Source organism: Mustelus asterias, chromosome 19 (genome assembly GCF_964213995.1).
Source record: "Mustelus asterias chromosome 19, sMusAst1.hap1.1, whole genome shotgun sequence".
Taxonomy (NCBI): domain Eukaryota; kingdom Metazoa; phylum Chordata; class Chondrichthyes; order Carcharhiniformes; family Triakidae; genus Mustelus; species Mustelus asterias.
This window is the reverse complement of record NC_135819.1, coordinates 69044912-69066163: the sequence shown is the minus strand read 5'-3', so window position 1 is coordinate 69066163 and position 21252 is coordinate 69044912. Positions and strand designations below refer to the sequence as shown.

At 41.7% G+C, this 21252-nt stretch overlaps 1 protein-coding gene across 3 annotated transcripts in view; it reads left to right on the top strand.

The window, feature by feature from the left end:
* Window positions 1-21252, top strand: part of exoc4 (exocyst complex component 4) — a 516360-nt gene that overhangs the window by 297098 nt on the left and 198010 nt on the right. The window contains exons 10-11 of one of the 3 annotated variants that reach the window (XM_078235825.1): window positions 7345-7387; window positions 10527-10568. The exons of 1 other annotated variant lie outside the window; for it this stretch is intronic. In XM_078235825.1, coding sequence (XP_078091951.1) covers window positions 7345-7375 — 31 coding nt within the window. In that variant the 3' untranslated portion in view covers window positions 7376-7387; window positions 10527-10568. Of the gene's footprint in view, window positions 1-7344; window positions 7388-10526; window positions 10569-21252 lie in introns of those variants that run through there. One more of the 3 variants, XM_078235823.1, reaches the window with a different exon arrangement.

Below are 21252 nucleotides of genomic sequence, written 5' to 3'. Positions count from 1 at the left end.
AATTGTGCTGTAATTCAGAGAAAAAAATACCCTGAAAAAGATTCTACTTTAAAACAAAAACAACGTTAAGCGAGACAACTTGGAACAAGGACTTACTGTATAACAAAAGGGAATGGGTTGCAATGAAATATAACAATCTCGAGAGATGTGGAACAAAGGCAGCTGAAGGTGTTGAGATGCTGATCAGCCTTCATCTAATCGAGGGGTGGAGTGGAGTCAAGGGGCTGAACATTGCCTGTTGCAATGTTCTTCAGGAGAGGAAAAGGGAATATGGGAAGAGAAAAAGCTATTACCAACCTTTCATAAAACAGATGTAAATCTGGTTGAGTTTGATAAGTGGCTGTGCTCAGAAGAATGTTGAGGTGTAAGCTTATGAACAAATAAAGCTTGCCAAATACATGGATAGTCTTTCAGAAAGTTTGATTACTTTCCTATATTTACATGTTATTTCTAAAAGGGTTAATACATCTTGTAATAACTTTGGTGCTTTGTATGTTTTTGGCACATCAAACATTTCAATTGCACAGAGGAGACAGTGTTAAAATGGAAGGCAAAAATGGATTAATATGAAAAGTTGGTTGGGATTGTGTGCTGTGTTAGGTGACAGTAACTTAAACATGAACTGTTTTACAAAGAACAAAGAAAAGTACAGCACGAGAACAGGCCCTTTGGCCCCCCAAGCCTGTGCCAATCATGATGCCACAATGAAATTTTAAAAAACCTTCTGCCCTTACTTGGACCATAATCCTCTATTCCCTCCCTATTCATGGACCCATCTAGATGCCTCTTAAATGTTGCTAATGTGCCTGCTTTCACCAACCTCCTCTGGCAGCACATTCCATGCACCCACCACTCTGTGCGTGAAAAACTTCCTCCGAGCATCTCCCTTGTACTTCCGCACCCCCCCCCCCCCCCCCCCCCTCAACCTGAAACTGTGCCTGTTTGTAATTATTTTTACTGACTTATTTCACAAGGGAAGTGAATCAAGGATGCTGTCTGCTTGCACTATTACCTGATTATGTACTTTGCTGTTACAGACCAAATTCTCTGCCTGTGCTGTGTTGGCTGATGTCAAGCTGGCATTATTGTCAAACTATTGCAGTTAACTTGGGTTAAGGAAAGAAGAAAATCCCCCAGGATCCATGAGCCCCGAATCACTATCCAGTGATTACTGTGAGAAGCATGGGTAAACATTGAATAAGAATGGGCTGAGATTTAGCTGAGCGTAGCTAAAATTCTCAATCAAGACCCAACAGTTGGCTAGCTTTCACTGTCAGGCTTGCACAGGAAGCTTAGCTGGTTGAATGATCTACCAAAGGTGGATCAGGATTCTTGGAAGTGACTCCTGGTCTTCACACGAAGGGGTGAGAAAATTTGAATGAAGAAAAAGAATTAAAGCACAGCAAATGCGTTTCCCAAAATATTGGGAATCCATTTGAATTGCATTACATATGGAGCTGTGTCTCCTAAAGTTCTCCAGAAACTGATGCAAATGCATTGTGGGGTTGTTAAGCCATGTCAAAAATGAAAAGATAATCTAATCATGAAGTAAAAGGAGTAATTTATCATTTGAAGAGCTAAGTGTTTCAGTTTCAGATGTTGGTAAACTTCAATCTTGTGACTTATGGCATCCTCTGATGTCCTTGGTGTGATTTACTGAGGTTTATGTATTAAGACTTACAGAACTAGGGCTGGGAGATAGAGTTCAAATATTAATCAGCCATATTGAGTGGAACAAGGGCTAAAGGGCTTAGTCAAGAGTGCAAGCAAAGTATTAGTTTTGGATTATATAGTCTTACCTGTAAAATTCATTGGTGCAGCGGTAAAGGGAATGGATTAAAGTTAGTTTAAGAATCCAACAAAACCTTGAGAAATTATATTGCATTATTTGTTTCTGTTAGGAACTAGATATAGTTTTAGGTACGGTAATTGTATTTGTGGGTTTTCAGTACAATATATTGCTTTAAGTTTAATTTATATTGTTTTATTTGTGTGTTAAGAAAGGTGAAAGCTGGACTTGGTTTCATTTTAGAGTCGTGTTTCGATGAAGCTGGGAAGTCTCCAGGCCCTGTTGGTACACATGCGTTTTTAGTGAGGTTTTATGATTGGCTACCGAAGGGCTAGAGGTTTAGGGAAGTTAAAACAAAGACAAAAAGTAGGAAAAACTGCTGTTGCCCAGCAACAGGGGATCAGAGAGAAGACCCACACACAGACAGGGAGAGAAAACGAAAGTAGTTTTGATTTCATTTGGTATGGATATACAAGAGAGTGGAGACAGAAATATATAAGATGCTCTCTAACTAAAAATGATGCCAGATTGCTGAAGAAAAACTTTAATGAACTCCTACGTATTCCTCAAGTTAAAGCAATAAATTTAAAGTTTTTTTTATCCAAGCCACAAGTAGGCTTACATTGACACTGCAATGAGATTATTGTGAAAATCCCCTTGTGAATGTAGAGTGAGTCTCAAGGGAGCTACCAAATGTGGAAGGCATCTAGTGAATGGTCAGAAGTCTATTGGAAAAGAAACCTCTTTGTAACTGAACCAGTTGTACCCTTGATGTGGAAATAGCGGTGCCTCTTCACTGGAGTTGGGTCTGTAAAGGTATTGCTGGAATAAAACAGAAAGTGTGAGTTTGAATCATAAAGGAAGGCAGATTATTATTTGAATGGCAAAATCAAGAAAGGGGGATGTGCAGCGAGACCTGGGAGTCCACCAGTCACTGAAGGTAAGCATGCTGGTGCAGCAGGCAGTGAAGAAGGCAAATGGTATTTTTGTCTTCGTAATGAGAAGATTCAAGTACAGGAGCAGGGATGTTTTGCTGCAATTATACAGGGCCTTGACGAGGCCCCATTGACTATATTGTGTGCAGTTTTGGTCTCCTTAGCTGAGGAAGGATGTTTTGGCTATAGGCGGAATGCAGCAAGGGTTTACCAGATGGTTCCTGGAATTCAGGGACTGACACATGAGGAGAGATTGAGTCGGTTAGGATTATATTCACTGGAGTTCAAAAGAATGAGAGGGAATCACATAGAAACCTATAACATTCTAATAGGGCTAGATAGGATAAATACAGGAAGGATGTTCCTCATGGTGGGGGTGTCCAGAACCAAGGGTCATAGTCTAAGGACATGAAGTAAACTTTTAGGACTGAGATGAGGAGAAATTTCTTCACCCACAGAGTGAGGCCATAACATTGTATGTTTTCAAGAAGGAGTTAGATATAGCTCATGGGGCAAAGGGGATCAAAGGATATGGGGGAAAGCGGGATCAGGCTCTTGAAATGTCAGCCCTGATCATAATGAATGGCAGAGCAAGCTCGTAAGGCCGAATAGCCTACTCCTTTTCCTATTTTCAATGTTTCTTGGTCTCTATGTTGAAATCTTTACAGCCTTTTTGTTATGTAATATAGTCATTGTTTTTTATCCTTTTGTTTAAAAAGTCAACAACAGACTCCTGTGAATCTGTTCAGCAAATGCCCTCCATGATTTAAAGGAAATTGAATAAGCCAGGTTCCATTCTTGTCCAATAATAACATCAGCTGGGATCATAACAATTTCCATAACTCAAGAGATTTTGGGACACAAGGAGGAGCACAGAAAGTAATGATCGGAACCCACATTTTTGTTTTAATACATGGGTTGTACTTGGATCAATCGTTCTCTCAGTTTGTAACTTTTGCAGGTTTTGTACTTGCTTGTTTGGAGGCATCTGTCCTGAAGTGGACCATTGCACATTTCATTCGACACCGAGCAAAGATGGACGAGAAGCGCAAATGAAATGTATTCTTATATTGATAGAATTTAATTAGATTTCTGACGATTTAAAAAAAAATAGTTGTGTGGAAGGGGGAAAAAACAAATTCAAATTCTGCTTCAGTTGCTGCTGTTCAATTCCATTTCTCTCTCAACAGTTTCTCAAGTCACTCCGCCAGACGTGGAGGGGGCTTTTTTTTAATACTGTTAATTTGGACTTACTATGAGCATAGCAGCGCAGTGATTCTGGTACAGGTCTAAGACGCAAGGTGTCAACCCTACCATAAAGAGTTATGAAATTGAGTTCAGAAAATCTGGTGATTTGTAAGTTCCATTAGAACCACAAATGTAAAAGTTGCCAGCTTGTTGTAAAAGATCATTTGGTTCACTGATGTCCCACAGGAAAGAGAACTTGCCCCTCTTCCCACCCCGTCCACATGTGACTTCAGTTGCAGTGGTTGAATCTGACTGGATGCATTCTGAAGTGACTGAGCAAGCCAGTTAGTTATAAAAGCAATTGCGATGAAGAATGTCCAAGACTACCTTCTCAGGCCAACAGATATGGGCGGTAAACGTGACATGACCAGGGTTACCGGCATCCCAAGAACAATACATAAAAATGAATTTGAAAGGCAAAACCTTGTGCCAAGCATCCTTAACATTTGATAAATGTTGAAAACGATAGGTGCAGTGCTCTTACAGTCTCCACACTTGTGTTACGTGGCAATAGGCCATCAGCCTTGGGCACTCACATTTCCCTGCATATCCTACATGTCACTAGGTCTCCCCTTAAGTATAATCTGCATTCACTGCTTTAGAGGCATGGAAGTCTTAGATTCCTCATTTTCAGCAAGGCTTGACCACAGGAGAAGCACCAGGGAGAACAAACAAGTGCGTGGTAAACAAAGGTCACACATCCCACCCCAGGATCCATCAGGATTAAGTAAAGATAGCTCTCAAGAATGCTCCTGCCTCCTATTTCCTGTGTTGGCACAATGCATTCCACCTCATTATTAATACAGTAATATTCTGAAGGCAGCAGCATCGTACTAACAGTACTGGGTATCAGCTAATGAAAGGAATTATGAAATAAATTATCATACAGTTCAGCAGGGACGTAGTATAGTCTTTGGAGTTTACTGCTTCCTGTTCATGGCATAATCCATGCACTTAAATATTTTGGAGCCCTACAGTGCCTTGCACCCACTGAGCGCATCTGAAAATGAATCTATCCAAATGTTTTGATGGCAAGTTGATTTCCTTCGTTGAGGTCCTTTAATTACCAGGACACATTGGCTCCATGTGAGCAAAATGACATTTATTAGCATCGCTATGGTTATTATTTGTAATTACATTGTGCTTCCAAATGCCCAAGTGATATAATTAAATCATTTCTGTGCCTGGTTACTTAGCAGATGCTGTAAATTACAGCAGAGTGCATATGTTAAGAGTATGCTATTCTAATTAAAGAATCTTCAAGTGAACAACCATGCCTCAAAAAAAGCTCAAGAAGCTCACTCACTGGCCTACACCTGTCAGCTTACCACCACAAGTATCTTCATTGTGACAATGTTTCTGTGTTAAGGGTCCTTTTTATCAGAAAATAAATTGGATTTTTTAAAAGGCTAAAACCCTCATTACAATACTGTTGTCAATTTCTTCTGCATTTCCTTGGCACTAAGAGATAGGTCAGGCTGTAAGTTGCAAGCTCATTTGGTTGTTGGACATTTTCAGTGTGCGGCCAGTTTTATTTATTTTATTTTATCCACTTGACCTTTTATAATATCTCAAAATCCTGAAGAATAAAGTCACTGACTGATTAACAGAAAAGCACAAATGCTCGGCCTGAGTCTATCAATAGCTTTCCGACTCGTAGAGACCGTAGAGTACGGCATTTCTAGAATGCCATTAGTTTGGATTGAACCACATAATGTTCAAAGTCATGGACTTTTCACTCGAATGACTTGAACGCTTAAAGTACAATTTTGGGCAAGTGTATCAACTTTTGTTTGTAGTTACCTAAGTTGACATAAATCTATAGAAATGCAGGTTACACCTGTCGTATTGGAAGGAATGAATGAACTTCCTTGTTTGTTTTTGTATATTGTAATCAGGACAATATGCTCAGGAGGAGGATGGTAGATGTATGCAACTAATTACTTTGAGATGAATAATACAGAGACATAGCTGATACACTCAATGCTGCCCCAGAGACACAAAGCGCTGCGGGCCTGATTAATGAGGGCCAAATGGGACTTGGTCCCGCCCTCTGGTTAATCCGATTGGCCACCAGCTCCATCAGTCCTGGTAGCGCCAAAAAGGCAACAATGGCAGCTGTGATGGGGAGTACCCCATGGCCTTGGAACCCCGGAGCAGGTAAGCTTAGGGGGGTCTTTGTCCAAGAAGATGCAGGTAGGTGAGGGAGAGGGGTAGTGGGTTGGGGAACAGGTGGATTTAAGGGAGAGCATGGGTAGGAATGGAGGAGGGGGTCAATTTAAGGGGGAGAGTATCCTGCAATTGGCGAAGGGCAGCCCTCGAAGAGCGAAACTCTCCCCCCCCCCCCCCCCCCCCCCCCTCAAAAAAAATGACACAAAAAGTGGGATTTCCTGTACCCACCCCGCTGTCCATGCCAAAGGTTTTAGTTTTATGGTGTGGGCAGCATATTATCAAGTCTAATTGACCCTTAACTATTTATTTAAACATGGCAGACAGGCTGTTGATTTTGGCACCTGCTGGCTCCTGTATTATGGCGGTGAGCACATGGATGGACAGGGAGATGCTGGGATAAATACCCGCCCCATGGTTGCAGTTCAGATCAGCAAAAGTGTGTGTGGTAGCAGGGTTGATGGTGGTAGTGGGAAAATAAGTACTTGAGTGGCACAGAAGAGATTTTTTTTAAAAAAAGCTGTTCTAGGGCTCACTAGATGAATTGTACTGGCCCTTTCCCATCTCACCTCAGAGGTACTCACCTTTGGACTGATTGTCAGACATTACTGTGTGATGCATATGAAACTTCAATACTCTTAATTTCATACAATTTAATTTATTTATGTCACTTACTTTGCACAGCTTCAAGTGCAAAACTTTATTGAGAATTGTCCTTAATTTATACATTGCCACCCTCTACTTAGCATTGCATTGTGTTTAAGAATAATGGTTTACTATAATAAGCAAGAGTTTTGGATCTCAGATAGACTTTGAACGTTGGACTATAATTTAACTGGGGTATAAACTCGGGGTATTGACTTCCATAAATGATTTAGCCTCTTTTTAAAACTACTAAATTTCTGTTCTGATTTGCATTAACAAAACCGCAAATCTTCACTTTATGCTGAGGTGCCGTCTTGTGACTGAGTGCCCAGAAATCTGAGCAGAGACGAGAGATGGTACATTACACTCAGCCCTATTAACTTGCTGGGTGAAATGATCTGTGTCATAATTGTGCTGTATAGACACAGGATGAATTTTTTTTTTTTGACACTGGGTATATACTCAGTAAAATGCTAATTATATTTTAGAATGTAGAATTCATTTTCAGCTGGGGTTATTTGAGTATTAGCAATCTTAATTTCCCTTCATGTTTTCCAGTCTCCTGCAGTCATGCACCACGTGTGACTGAGAGGACAGTCAGGTAAGCCAAGCATGGATATCTAGTTTAAATTTAAAATGTATTTATTAGTGTCACAAGTAGGCTTGCATTAACACTGCGATGAAGTTACTGTGAAAATCCCCTAGTCGCCATGCTCCAACGCCTGTTCGAGTACACTGAGGGAGAACTTAGCATGGCCAATCCACCTAACCAGCACGTCTTTCTGACTGTGGGAGGAAACCGCAGCACCCGGAGGAAACCCATGCAGACATGGGGAGAATGTGCAAACTCCATGCACCAATGCCACTATGAACTACCCCGTTGGATTATGAACAAGAGCTAACTAGAAGGAACTAGCCTACTTGTGTTTTATTTTCCCTTCCATTTGTGTAGAGATACACCTGATTTATCCTCAGTGTTCACTAATGATGCAAGGTGGCTCAAATCAAACGTTCCTTTATGGCTTTACATTACTGCTTGACAAAGTGAGAACATAAATTGCAGCTGAAGGTGGCCATTTGAACATGCTCCACCATTAACAAGATAATGGCTGGTCTTCTACCTCAATCCATGTTCTGGCCGTATCCTTTAGTACCAAGAATCTACAGATCTATGTTTTGAAAATACTTCGTGATTGAGCGTTCACAATTCTCTGGGATACAGAATTCAAATATTGCAATTCTAGAGTAACTTCCATTTTATTTATTAGTATCACAAATAGGCTTACATTAACACTGCAATGAAGTTACTGTGAAAATCCCCGAGTCGCCACACTCCGGTGCCTGTTTGGGTACACGGAGGGAGAATATAGCATGACCAATGCACATAACCAGCACGTCTTTCGGACTGTGGGAGAAAACCGGAGCACCCGGAGGAAACCCACGCAGATGTGGAAGAATGTGCAGACTCCGCACAGTGACCCGAGGCCGGAATTGAACGCGGATCGCTGGCACTGCGAGGCAGGAGTGCTAACCATTGTGCCACCGTGCTGCACTTGTTGCAGTCCTGAATGGCAACCAACAAGCTGTACTCACTATTTCACTCCGTTTGTAATCTTTTTCTTTATGTTAGCCTTTGATTATATATCATTGAACATGGTATCTAATGTTTCTTCCTTGTACTCCATGATGATAACTCTCATCACCTCTTCAAACTACTCTTGATGTCATGACAGTCTTGCTTGGATGATGTCAAGGTGCAGGTAGTTATGATTTCTGCAGCTCAAGATTGGCAATAGGATTATCATCCAGTCCGGCTGTGTGAAACACTCCTTGCTTCTGAGTGCACATCCAGCCCGGCTGCTAATGAGCTCAAACAGTGGTTCACTGTTTTGTGTCCCAAACATTCAATATTACATATCTCCATTTCTACCCATCCCACCCTATTGCTGAAGAAACTCTTATTCCTCGGTTATCTCCAGAATCAACTTTTGCAATACCCTTCTCACCAGACTCTTGAACTGCAAACGACATAAATTCCCACTGCTTTAGAATTCTATTGAGCAATTCCTGTCTGTTCCATTCATCTGTTAGCCTGTCTTTGACAACCTCCAGTGGCTCTCCATTACAATCAGCTGAAGAGCTTCAAAACCTTCATTCTCGTCCAGCGTTCTCTCGACATCATGCTTTTAAAATCAATAAACATCAGCATCTTGCCCGTAAGTCCTGAGTTCTCTTTGTTCTTCCAACTTGCTCCAACCCCCTCCATCTTCAAAAGCCTGGTTAGAACCCTTCATTTACAGTATTGGCAATCTTTCCAGCTTCTGCATCTATGTTGGCCTGACCCCTAACTATTAAGTGTTTTGGGGCATTTTGCTAACTTCAGTGCGTAATGTCAATGTAAGTTGTTGTACATGCTCCCCAGGGGTAATTCACTTATTTTGGTTCTGCTGAAACTGATAGCACTTGCACTAATGTTAAGGATGATCTATGAAGCTTTCTTGGCTCCTGTAGCTATACATGCATCTCACTGCATACAAAATCATTTGTTTTTAAGTAACATCTACCTATGGAATGTCTGCGATAATTAGTGCTTACATATCCAGTTGTTTAGTCTGTTGAGTGATTTGTAACATGTTTAGCAATGTAGCAGCAGTGAAAACAGCTGTTGTGTTGTTTTGACGTCATGGTAACGAAAATGAATGAGTTGGTGCTCTCGGGTCGGTGTCTTGATTAACTGTACATGGCAAGGGAAATGGTGCACAGGTGTAGTGGAAGTTACAATTAGAAGGAACTGACCCTGGAGAACACCAGGAGCATGGACTGAGTGGAAACAAAATTCCACGCAAAAGGTACAACGCACTCAGTCTTATGGGACAGACTTTTTTTTTCAATCACTACTTTCCTGATTCATTTCTTTGTGGTTGCACAACATGTCTGATCTTTTCAACATTAATGTTCGCCCTTCTTTTTGGGACTACCAATGTCTTGTTGAATCCTTGCCCTTTACTATTGGATTGGAAATGCAGCGGGAACACCACATTGTGCCTATCTAATCAACTCCCTTGTCCACAGTAGCACGGCTGCTATTGTGAATTCAGCTTTTGAGCCAAATTTACTGAACAAAAGCCTTTTGGGTTGCAACCTCTTTGCAGATGCAAGTAGCTACTGTAATGCGCCACTGGTTGTCAGTTTGCCAGCGGTCTTTCAATGCTTGCTCCTAATTTGTTATCCCTCCAATTTCTGCTCATTTCCTGAAGGCATTAACTCCTGCTCGGACCTGGTTTTGGTGCCCACTATTTCACCCCTCAAATAATTTTCTCCATTTGAAGTTCATAAGTGCAGGCCTCAGCCCATTTGGAATGGCATTTCTGTAGTCATGCCAATTCCCTTTTTTCCACTACTCTTCTAACACATTTGAATTGCAGATAATTACTAAAAACGTACCTGGTCATTAAAACATTGCTGTTTATGAGAACATGCCATGTGCCAATTAGCAGCTACATTTCCTACACTTTAGCAATGTTGACATCAAAACACGTCACGAGTACTTCATTGGCTATGCAGGTCATAATAAACAAATTCAAGTCTTTTTTTCTCTCGCTTTTAAACACGTCCATTGATTGGTTCTGGAGCTGTACATTCGATATTCTTGCAGCCTTTTTCTGTGAAGTTCATTTTCTGGCTTTGCTTTAACCAGTTTACATTGAATTCTAAGACTATGTCCCTTTGTTCTCTACTAGTTATTACATCTGAATCACTCTATTTCTCTCTTGGTGTCCAGACCTTGTGCCATTTCCAGCAGGTGTGATTAGATAGCAGGCAGCAGCAGGAACCTTGATTGATTTTGTTCCTCCCCAGCCAAGGGTCACTGAGGTCAATTGCAGTCCCTCGGAAATCTGTGAACTCAGCATCTGCCAGGGCTGAAACCCAGGACCATCAGTCAGGTCTTTTGACTCATCCCGGATGGGGCAGCAAATTTACAAACTGAACCATTGGTGGAGCTGTTTGTACTTCGTTTCATTGGGCAATCTAATTCTAATCTGTAAACAAACAGCATAATGGATGCTGTGTTGAATGCTAGTTTTCCATTAGCCTGTTATGTTTATTAAGAAATCTGGGTATAATTGCGGAAAAGTTATGTTCATGTTTGTATTGCTATATTAAATGCTTCTTATAAGTTCACCTTGTAATATTAAGCCTGTATTTACTGTGCTTTTAAACTCTATTCCTACAAGATGAGTGTTATAATTTGTTTTTCAAAGGTTGTACCTCTCCAGCACACATCTCATTATCTAATTTATGATGATCGCTGTTGGTTTCTGCTTTTGTTTTAAAGGAACATGATTTATCTGTTTCAACAGATTGTTGATTCCACAAATAAAGCTGAAAGAAATAACAGAAATTACTGAAATACACAGCAGGTCCTACAGCATCTGTTGAGAGAAAAGACGCTTCCGCTGTGAGCCCTGTCAAAACTGAAAGCATAAAGATAGCGAACTGTCTTTTTTAAATTAAGAGCGAAAAGTGGGAAGATAAAACAGTATTCCAATCAATTAAGATGTTACGATCTGTGGTCTTCATTGACTAACTCACATAATCTTTTATACCATCTAATGGTTCTTTTGTTTTATCAGTAGGAGCTCAGTCGATCTATTGCCTTCCCCTCTGTGACTGGAGTCGCTCCCTCCCCTTTTGCAGTTCCAGACTAAATAGGAACATGGCAATATGTTACTAAATTATTATTAATTATTAAATTGAATTTCAGTTGATCTTTTGGTGTTCATTTTAAATGAAGGGCCCTCCCTCAAACATTAACCTGTTATTCAATTAAGTATCAACTTTGTTTATTTTAACATGCCATCTAATCAACGTTAAACTAAAAATAACATGTTAATTTCCATATAGTATGATGTGCACAGTTTGGTTTTCTAATGCAGTGATTTATCCTGTGATCTGGAGTATTATCACCAAAGTTACTGCAGAGAGAAGTGACCAAATTCGCATAAAAACTGAAGAGCATTCCTACATTATTTTATCTAGGTCTGGTTCTGTTCAAGATTTTTGTTTCAAATTTGTCCTCTCATCTTCCACAAATAATGACTTGCTGGAGAACAATTTCATTGGTACCTGTAGCCCACTTCAACCTGGTCCAAATGGCCGTTCTCGATGTGTGAACTTAAACAGTCACTGTCAGTTTTATATTCAAATGTAGAGGGCATCACCAAGGCTCTGTCCGAAGAATCCACATGCAGTTGTTTCATATCCAGCGGTGACCATGAGATAGCAATAGTGCACAATCATTTTGGTTTATTCCCCCACCCTACCCCACTCAAGGGCTGATTAGACTATTTTTAGTATCTCTTTGCTATCCCACAAAGTTTGGATCTTCAGCCTTTTTTTAAGGAGATAATTGACATTAAAATCGTAGAAAGTTACAACACAGATGGAAATCAAACAACCTATCATGCTTCTTTGAAAGCAGTCATGCTTCAGATAGTCATAATCTATATCAAGGATTAAATGGGGCGATCGAGTGTGATGTGGGTCAGACAGGAGCTGAAGAAGGCTTGAAGAGAGCTAGGGAAGAAGCAAGACGATGCCATTGGCCATTCTCTGGCTATGATGGCAACAAACTGCTGTTCCATCACATTTTTAAGGCGCAGGGGAGCAGAGCACAATGGCCGTTCCTCCTCCTGCCATGAAATATTACAGGCGTCCCTCTTTTCATAGTTCGGTACATGATTCACGGGGCCAAAACTTACTGCTTCTCTCTGTGGCATCAAATTGTTGGCACATCAACCTGCTTTATCTCCAGTAAGCAACCCATGTTGAATGTAACCAGTGCAATAGAGAAGGGAGTTCTTTACATTTACAAATGTACTGACACTTGCTCCTTTTACCATGTAACACTCACTGTAGGCTGTAAAAGTGTCTCATGCTGAGACTGGAAGAATTAAGAATATACTCAGAATACTTATTGGATTTGGTGGGCATTGAATTCTGAGAACGGACTAAAGTGATGGGGGGGGGGGGGGCGGCGGAAAACAGACTTCCACTCCAGTTTAAAATTACATTTGGATCTTTTTTTTTTCCTGTTCGAGATCTCCGTAATAGATGTTCTAAAATAAAACCGAATCCGGATGGAAAAAACAGAAAATGCTGGATAATCTCGGCAGGTCTCCGACGAAAGGTCATCCAGGCTTGAAACGTTGGCTTTATTCTCTCTCCGCAGATGCTGTCAGTCCTGCTGAGATTTTCCAGCATTTTCTGTTTTTGTTTCAGAATCCAGATGAAATCTTAGCCAGGTTCTTCCAGGAGATTCCTGATCTGAGTTCAATCGGGCAAGTGTATATCTGCCAACCGCTGGCCATTTCTGGCACATGGCGAGAGTCTGATAGCGAACTAGAAAATATCCTCTTGCAAAAAAAAATTACTCTGGATGAAGGGGAGGTCATGTACAATATATATAGAATGTATAGACCATTTGGCCCAACTGCTTCATGCTGCATTCTCCTACCTCACTTCATCTCACCCTATCAGTATAACCTTCTATTCTTTTCTCCCTGTGTGTTTATCTAACTTTCTCTTAAATTCATCAGCGCTGTTCAACTACTCCCTGTTGTAGTGAGTTCCACATTCTAACCACTGTTTCACAGCAATGTTCCCTTTTGGGTGTACAGTGTGTGGGAAAAAAAAAGGTTCGTTTCTGTGCATATTTGATGACCCGTTACTCATTTTTGTCACATTTTGCTGCTGGGTATGCAAATACCAAGGCAAAAAAGAAAATATGACTACAGTCCAATTAAGACATATTGCTGTAACTGGCGATTTGTTGCACAGTCAGAAACATACTTCATATACACTCCAGTTTTCATTAATTGAGAAATGGTGTTTGCTCATCGCTAGAGGAGCTCATTAACCAGAGCCGCTCAGGGGATGGTTTCAGATTTATTTATCATATTCCTTTTTATTTCTGGCCAATAAATGCAACTTACTTTAACATCATCTATCATTTCCCTTATAAATTACCAGGTGCTGAGGAACTTCCAAGGAAGCTCCCAGTTAGCCGCTGCCGGCTAAGGGACAAGTTGAGGGGAGCAAACACAAATGTCCTCACATTGCAGGACCTGTCAGAGCAATTGGATTATATTATTCTATTAGATGTGTCACAAACATGATCTATACCAGCTGCAGGATTGTATTGTTAGATCACACATGATCTAGATTCACAGTACTATATATGATTTGTTTTTTTTCCTCTGCTCTACGATGAACAATAACCTATGATACCAAAGGTCCTTCTGGGCATTTGGGTCCTATGTCTGTAATTCTCAGTGTCACAATCGAATTAGGACAATGTTTGTACAACAGCACTGCACTGCGACGTTATGACATTGGGGATATGTGTGTTTATTTGAAGAAATAATCTAATCTAAGGGTTGAGGTGACCATAACTATGCTGAACTCTTGTAAGTCCCTGAGACGGTTTGTAAGCCTGAAAACCCTGATTATATTGAGAAGCAATAAGTTGGGCTTCTTAGTTCAGGTTTCCACTTGAGAATGATTGTTATTGACAGGTGCTTCTATTTATGTCTTGCACTATTTACACATTTTTGTGTCAGATCAAAAGACTTTTTTCTTGTCAGGGATGAGGTGGAAGTTTAATTGCAAATCCCGATCGACTCAAATTGAATTAACTGTATATCACTGATGACTGGCTCATCTTCATCCCTTCCAACTAAAACATGTCTATTTTCTTCAGAAGTTAGAAGGAGGCCATTTGACCCATCTTGTCTGTGCCAGCTCTTCAAAGAGTATTTAGCTGGTCTCATTCTTTCACCTAGTCCCTGTAGGTGAATTGTTTATCTTCAGATATTTTTTCAATTTTGTTTTGGAACTCACAATTGAATCTGCCTCTATCACACTGTCAGGTACTGCATTCCAATGCTTACCATTTGCCATGTTATAAAACTTTTCTTCATGTCATCCTTGTTTCATTTGCCAATCACCTTAAATTGGCACCCACTGGCTCTCGATCCTTCTGCCAGCAGGAAAATCTTTATCAATGCTGTCCCCCGGTTTTCAATGCTCACTGACTATGATGTGTTTCCATCACTTGGAAGCTTTATTTCAGATTTCGCATTCATGAGCGTTTGTCAACCAAATATTTAATGCGACTGAGAAGGAATCAGAGCATATAGTTCATGAGGAGCACAATTTCAATGTGGAAAATCAATTTGATGAGTTATGCAATGGTGCTCCTTCAAGGGCAATGCGAATTTTGCATGTTTAAATTTTCATTATAGGAATAATATGTTTTAATTGGAATAGAAAAAAGCAGAAATTGCTGAAGAAGCTCTGCCGGTCTGGCAACACCTGTAAAAGAGAAACAGAGTTAATGTTTCAGGTAAATGGGGCGGCACAGTGGTTAGCACCGCTGCCTCACAGCGCCAGGGACCCGGGTTCGATTCCCAGCTTGGGGCACTGTCTGTGTGGAGTCTGCACGTTCTCCCCATGTCTGTGTGGGTTTCCTCCAGGCGCCCCGGTTTCCTCCCACAATCTGAAGGACATGCTGGTTAGGTGCATTGACCCCAACAGGCATGGAATGTAGCGACTAGGTGAATTTCACAGTAACTTCATTGCAGTGTTAATATAAGCCTTACATGTGACACTAATAAATAAACTTTAAACTTGAAAAGAAAATGACCTTTAGATCAGTTTCAATTGTCAATATTGAGGTTTCCCTTTCAGCAACCCCCCAATTAAAGAAAAGTTATTTTATATGGGCCTTGATGCTATTGCTGATTATTACTCAATAAATTTGATGATTACCATTATGTTATAATCCCCATAGAGACCGACAAGTTTTGAAAAGGAATTCGAACTGAAAGGATCACACGCCAAGATTTCACCTTTTAAGACTTTTATTGTAACACACATACCCTAGTATTTCAGTAGGGAATTTATAACTACAGAAAAGATCCCCCCATTTAATATTTAAAACATGCATAAATCTACCTCCACAGTTATACTTTATTCTGACCCTTAAGTTCTCCTAGAATCAGTTCTGGCAAAATTCAAAAGCAAAATACTACTGATGATGGGAATCTGAATAAACCAGAAAATGCTGGAAAAACTCAGCAGTTCTGGCAGTATCTGTGGAGAGAGTACTAGCCCACTATTAACACCCACTTTAGTCTTTAACGCTATCATTACCACTCCCTTTGTCTTGCGTCCCCTGACCACCAACCTCACCCTGACCTATTTTGCTCCATGTGTTCCACCCCACCTCCCCCTTGTCAACATCAATAAAGCCATTACATTTCCACCTCTATCAGTCTGAAGGGTCCCTTTTGTTTCATTCTGTTACCTCTTGAGACAGGCAAGTGGTTTCAATCCACAAAGGAAGTCAGGTGACCCTTTGGTGGCCTTTTGTGACCCCCAGTTTTAAAATATAAAAGCTAGCTTGAAGTTCAGAATAGGACATTTTGGTGCTGGGCATGATGCTATGTTGACATTTATAATGATAAATGCCTTTGTGAATCTGCTGCAATGTAATTACGCTTGTGGTATACACTGTAGTGCCTCGGTTTTGCATTTTCCTGCTTCAGGTTATAGTACTGGGAAATGCTGACACTGCAGCTATCTCTTTGTTGCTTCCCAAGCCGCGTGTATTTTGTTATTTAACTATAAAATCATAATATAAAATCAATATGTTGTATATAAAGACAGATTTATGACTTCAAATTGTAAATTAAATTATGTCTATATGCCCTGGTCCAATTGTCCCTTATAGACTGCACTTGGTTTCAGGGGGGTCCTTGTGCATGAGACGCAAAAACCCAGTCTGCAGGTGCAACAGGTGATCAAGAAGGCAAATGGGATGTTGGCCTATATCGCAAGGGGGATAGAATATAAAAGCAGAGATGTCTTGCTGCATCTGTACAGGGCATTGGTGAGGCCGCAGCTGGAATACTGTGTGCAGTATTGGTCCCCTTATTTGCGGAAGGATATATTGGCCTTGGAGGGAGTGCAGAGAAGGTTCACCAGGTTGATACCAGAGATGAGGGGTGGTGTTTATGAGGAGAGACTGAGCAGATTGGGTTTGTATTCGTTGGAATTTAGAAGGCTGAAGGGGGATCTTATAGAGACCTATAAGATAATGAAGGGGCTGGATAGGGTAGAGGTGGAGAGATTCTTTCCACTTAGAAAGGAAGCTAGAACTAGAGGGCAGAGCCTCAAAATAAAGGGGGGTCAGTTTAGGACAGAGTTGAGGAGGAACAACTTCTCTGAGGGTGGTGAATCTCTGGAATTCTCTGCCCACTGAAGTGGTGGAGGCTACCTCGTTGAATATGTTTAAATCACGGATAGATGGATTCCTGGTCGGTAAGGGAATTAGGGTTTATAGGGATCAGGCGGGTAAGTGGAACTGATCCACTTCAGATCAGTCATGATCTTATTGAATGGCGGGGCAGGCTCGAGGGGCTAGATGGCCTACTCCTGCTCCTATTTCTTATGTTCTTATACATTGGCACAGTGGATCAGCAAGTATTTATATCAACAGCCTACCCAAAAACCATTGTCTCATCACAACAGTTAACTTTTAAAATCTGACAATGTTACTTGCCTGATTGACAGATTAATTGACAGACTGGACTTTCTTTCTCATTGTCTTTCTCTCAATCTGTCAACACCCTTATCCATTAATTTATAACTATTATTCTTTGTGAGCATGCTCTGTTATTTGAGTTTGTGATAATGCCACTACCAGCGGAGCTTTTTTAAAAATGGTTTAAAGGTGGAATTCTCCCATTTTGGCATGGGTGGGAACATGGATTGTTTCCTGCTACAGTGGCTGACAGGAAAATACGCCAAATCTTCTGGCCATGCATAAATATGCACCCAGGTGTTTCATGCTGTATTCCGTGGCGGGACAGGCCTGGATAGCACAGAGTCCATCTTTATGTTCGGGGGCTATATTGAACAGCCACCCAACTTCACTGACCCACTCTTGAAGAAAGAAGTTGGACCACCTTGAAAGTGAAGATCGATCTCCAGGAGCAGCCTGAGACTGGACGGTAGACCTCCTGAAAATGAAGATGGATCTCCAGGAACGTTGTGACGCTGGAAGATGGACCCTCTCCAGGGCTGGTCCATCTGCAAATGCATCCCCCCAGGCCACTGCTGTGGAATTCCAGGGTCCAGGCTTGTGGCAGCACCACATATTGTTCACGAGTCCCAAATGTATTTCACGCCAGTGTGTTTTAGGAACATAGGAATTAGGAGCAAGAGTAGGCAATTCAGCCCTTCGAGCCTGCTCCACCATCTGATATGATCATGGCTGATCTCCATCTCAACCTAACTCCACTTCCCTGCCTTTTTCCCACAGCCCTTTACCCCGCTTTTGATCAAACATTTACCTATCTTTTTCTTGAATCCATTGATTCTGCATCCACTGCATTCTGGGGCAGTGAGTTCCATGGATTCACAATCGTCTGAGAGAAGTAGCTTCTCCTTATTTCTGTCTTGAACCTCTCCCCTCTTGCTCTATAACTATGACCTTTTGTCCCAGACTGTTCTAGAAGGGGGAACATTTGGTTAACATGTATTTTACCAATCCCGTTGAGTATTTTATATACCTCAATCAAATCCCCCCCTCATTCTTCTGTATTCCAGCGAGTACAAGCCCAAGCTACTCAACCGCTCCTCGTATGACAGACCTTTCAAACCTGGAATCAATCCCGTGAACCTCTTCTGAACCGCCTCCAGTGCCACCACATCCTTCTTCAAAGAAGGTGATCAAAACTGAACACAATACTCCAAGTGTGGTCTCACCAATGCCTTATACAATTGTAACAACACTCCTCTATTTATATACTCTAGACCCTTTGCAATAAATGCAAAGATTCCATTTGCCTTCCTTATAACATTCTGCACCTGCATACCCACTTTCAGAGATTCATGCACAAAGACACCCAGATCCCTCTGCACAGGCACCTTTTGAATTTGTTTCCCATTTAAATAATAATTTGCCCTGTTATTTTTCCGGCCAAAATGGATAACCTCGCATTTATCCATATTAAACTCCACCTGTCAGATTCTGGCCCATTTCCCTGGCTTGTCAATGTCCATTTGTAAACTTTTAATCTCCTCATCACAGGTTGCGTTCCCACTGTATCGTCAGAAAATTTCGCTATGTTATGCTCTGTCCCTGCACGTAGATCATTGATATAGATTGTAAATAGTTGTGGTCCGAGAACTGAACCCTGCAGGACCCCACTAGTTACAGATCGCCAACTGGAGAAGGAACCATTTTTCCCAACCCTCTGCTTTCTATCAGTCAGCCAATCCTCAATCCAAGCCACTACTCTACCCCCAACCCCCAACCCCTTGGGATCTAACCTTCTGGATTAGTATCTTGTGTGGCACCTTATCAAATGCCTTCTGGAAGTCCAGGTAGATCCCCGTTATCTATCTTGCTGGTTGCATAGAACATAGAACAGTACAGCACAATACAGGCCCTTCGGCCCTCTATGTTGTGCCGAGCTTTGTCTGAAACCAAGATCAAGCTATCCCACTCCCTATCATTCTGGTGGGCTCCATGTGCCTATCCAATAATCGCTTGAAAGTTCCTAAAGTGTCCGACTCCACTATCACAGCACGCAGTCCATTCCACACCCCAACCACTCTCTGCGTAAAGAACCTACCTCGGACATCCCTCCTATATCTCCCACCATGCACCCTATAGTTATGCCCCCTAGTAACAGTTACATCCACCCGAGGAAATAGTCTCTGAACGTCCACTCTATCTATCCCCCTCATCATCTTATAAACCTCTATTAAGTTGCCTCTCATCCTCCTCCGCTCTAAAGAGAAAAGCCACAGCTCCCTCAAACTTTCCTCATAAGACCTACCCTCCAAACCAGGCAGCATCCTAGTAAATCTCCTCTGCACTCTCTCCAATGCTTCCACATCCTTTTTATAGTGAGGTGACCAGAACTGCACACTATTCCAAATGTGGTCTCGCCGAGGTCCTGTACAGTTGCAGCATAACCCCACGGCTCTTAAATTCAATCCACCTGTTAATAAACGCTAACACACTATAGGCCTTCTTCACGGCTCTATCCACTTGAGTGGCAACCTTCAGAGATCTGTGGATATGAACCCCAAGATCTCTCTGTTCCTCCACATTCCTCAGAACCCTGCCGCTGACCCTGTAATCCGCATTCAAATTTGTCCTCCCAAAATGAATCACCTCGCACTTATCAGGGTTAAACTCCATCTGCCATTTTTCGGCCCAGCTCTGCATCCTATCAATGTCTCTTTGCAGCCTACAACAGCCCTCCACCTCATCCACTACTCCACCAATCTTGGTATCATCAGCAAATTTACTGACCCACCCTTCAGTCCCCTCCTCCAAGTCATTGATAAAAATCACAAATAGCAGAAGACCCAGCACTGATGCCTGTGGTACACCGCTGGTAACTGGTCTCCAGTGTGAAAATTTTCCATCCACCACCACCCTCTGTCTTCTATGAGATAGCCAGTTACTTATCCAATCGGCCAAATTTCCCTCTATCCCACACCTCCTTACTTTCTTCATGAGCCAACCATGGGGAACCTTATCAAACGCCTTACTAAAATCCATGTATACGACATCAATTGCTCTGCCTTCATCTACACACTTAGTTACCTCCTCAAAGAATTCAATCAAATTTGTTTGGCAAGACTTACTCTTCATGAATCCGTATTGACTATCCCGGATTAAGCTGCATCTTTCCAAATGGTCATAAATCCTATCCCTCAGGACCTTTTCCATTAACTTACCAACCACCGAAGTAAGACTAACCGGCCTAAAATTGCCAGGGTCATTCCTATTTCCTTTCTTGAACAGAGGAACAACATTCACCACTCTCCAGTCCTCCGGCACTATCCCCGTGGACAGTGAGGACCCAAAGATCAAAGCCAAAGGCTCTGCAATCTCCTCCCTTGCCTCCCAAAGAATCCTCGGATATATCCCATCTGGCCCAGGGGACTTATCGACCCTCAGATTTTTCAAAATTGCGAATACACCTTCCCTCAGAACATCCACCTCCTCCAGCCTATCAGCCTGTATCACATACTCATCCTCAAAAACATGGCCCCTCCCCTTGGTGAACACTGAAGAAAAGTATTCATTCATCGCCTCTCCTGTCTCTTCTGACTCCATACACAAGTTCCCACTACTGTCCTTGACCGGCCCTAACCTCACCCTGGTCATTCTTTTATTCCTCACGTAAGAGAAAAAAGCCTTGGGGTTTTCCTTGATCCGACCCACCAAGGACTTCTCGTGCCCCCTCCTAGCTCTCCTAAGCCCTTTTTTTAGCTCATTCCATGCTACCTTGTAACCCTCAAGCGACCCAACTGAACCTTGTTTTCTCATCCTTGCATACGCTTCCTTTTTCCCCTTGACAAGACGTTCAACCT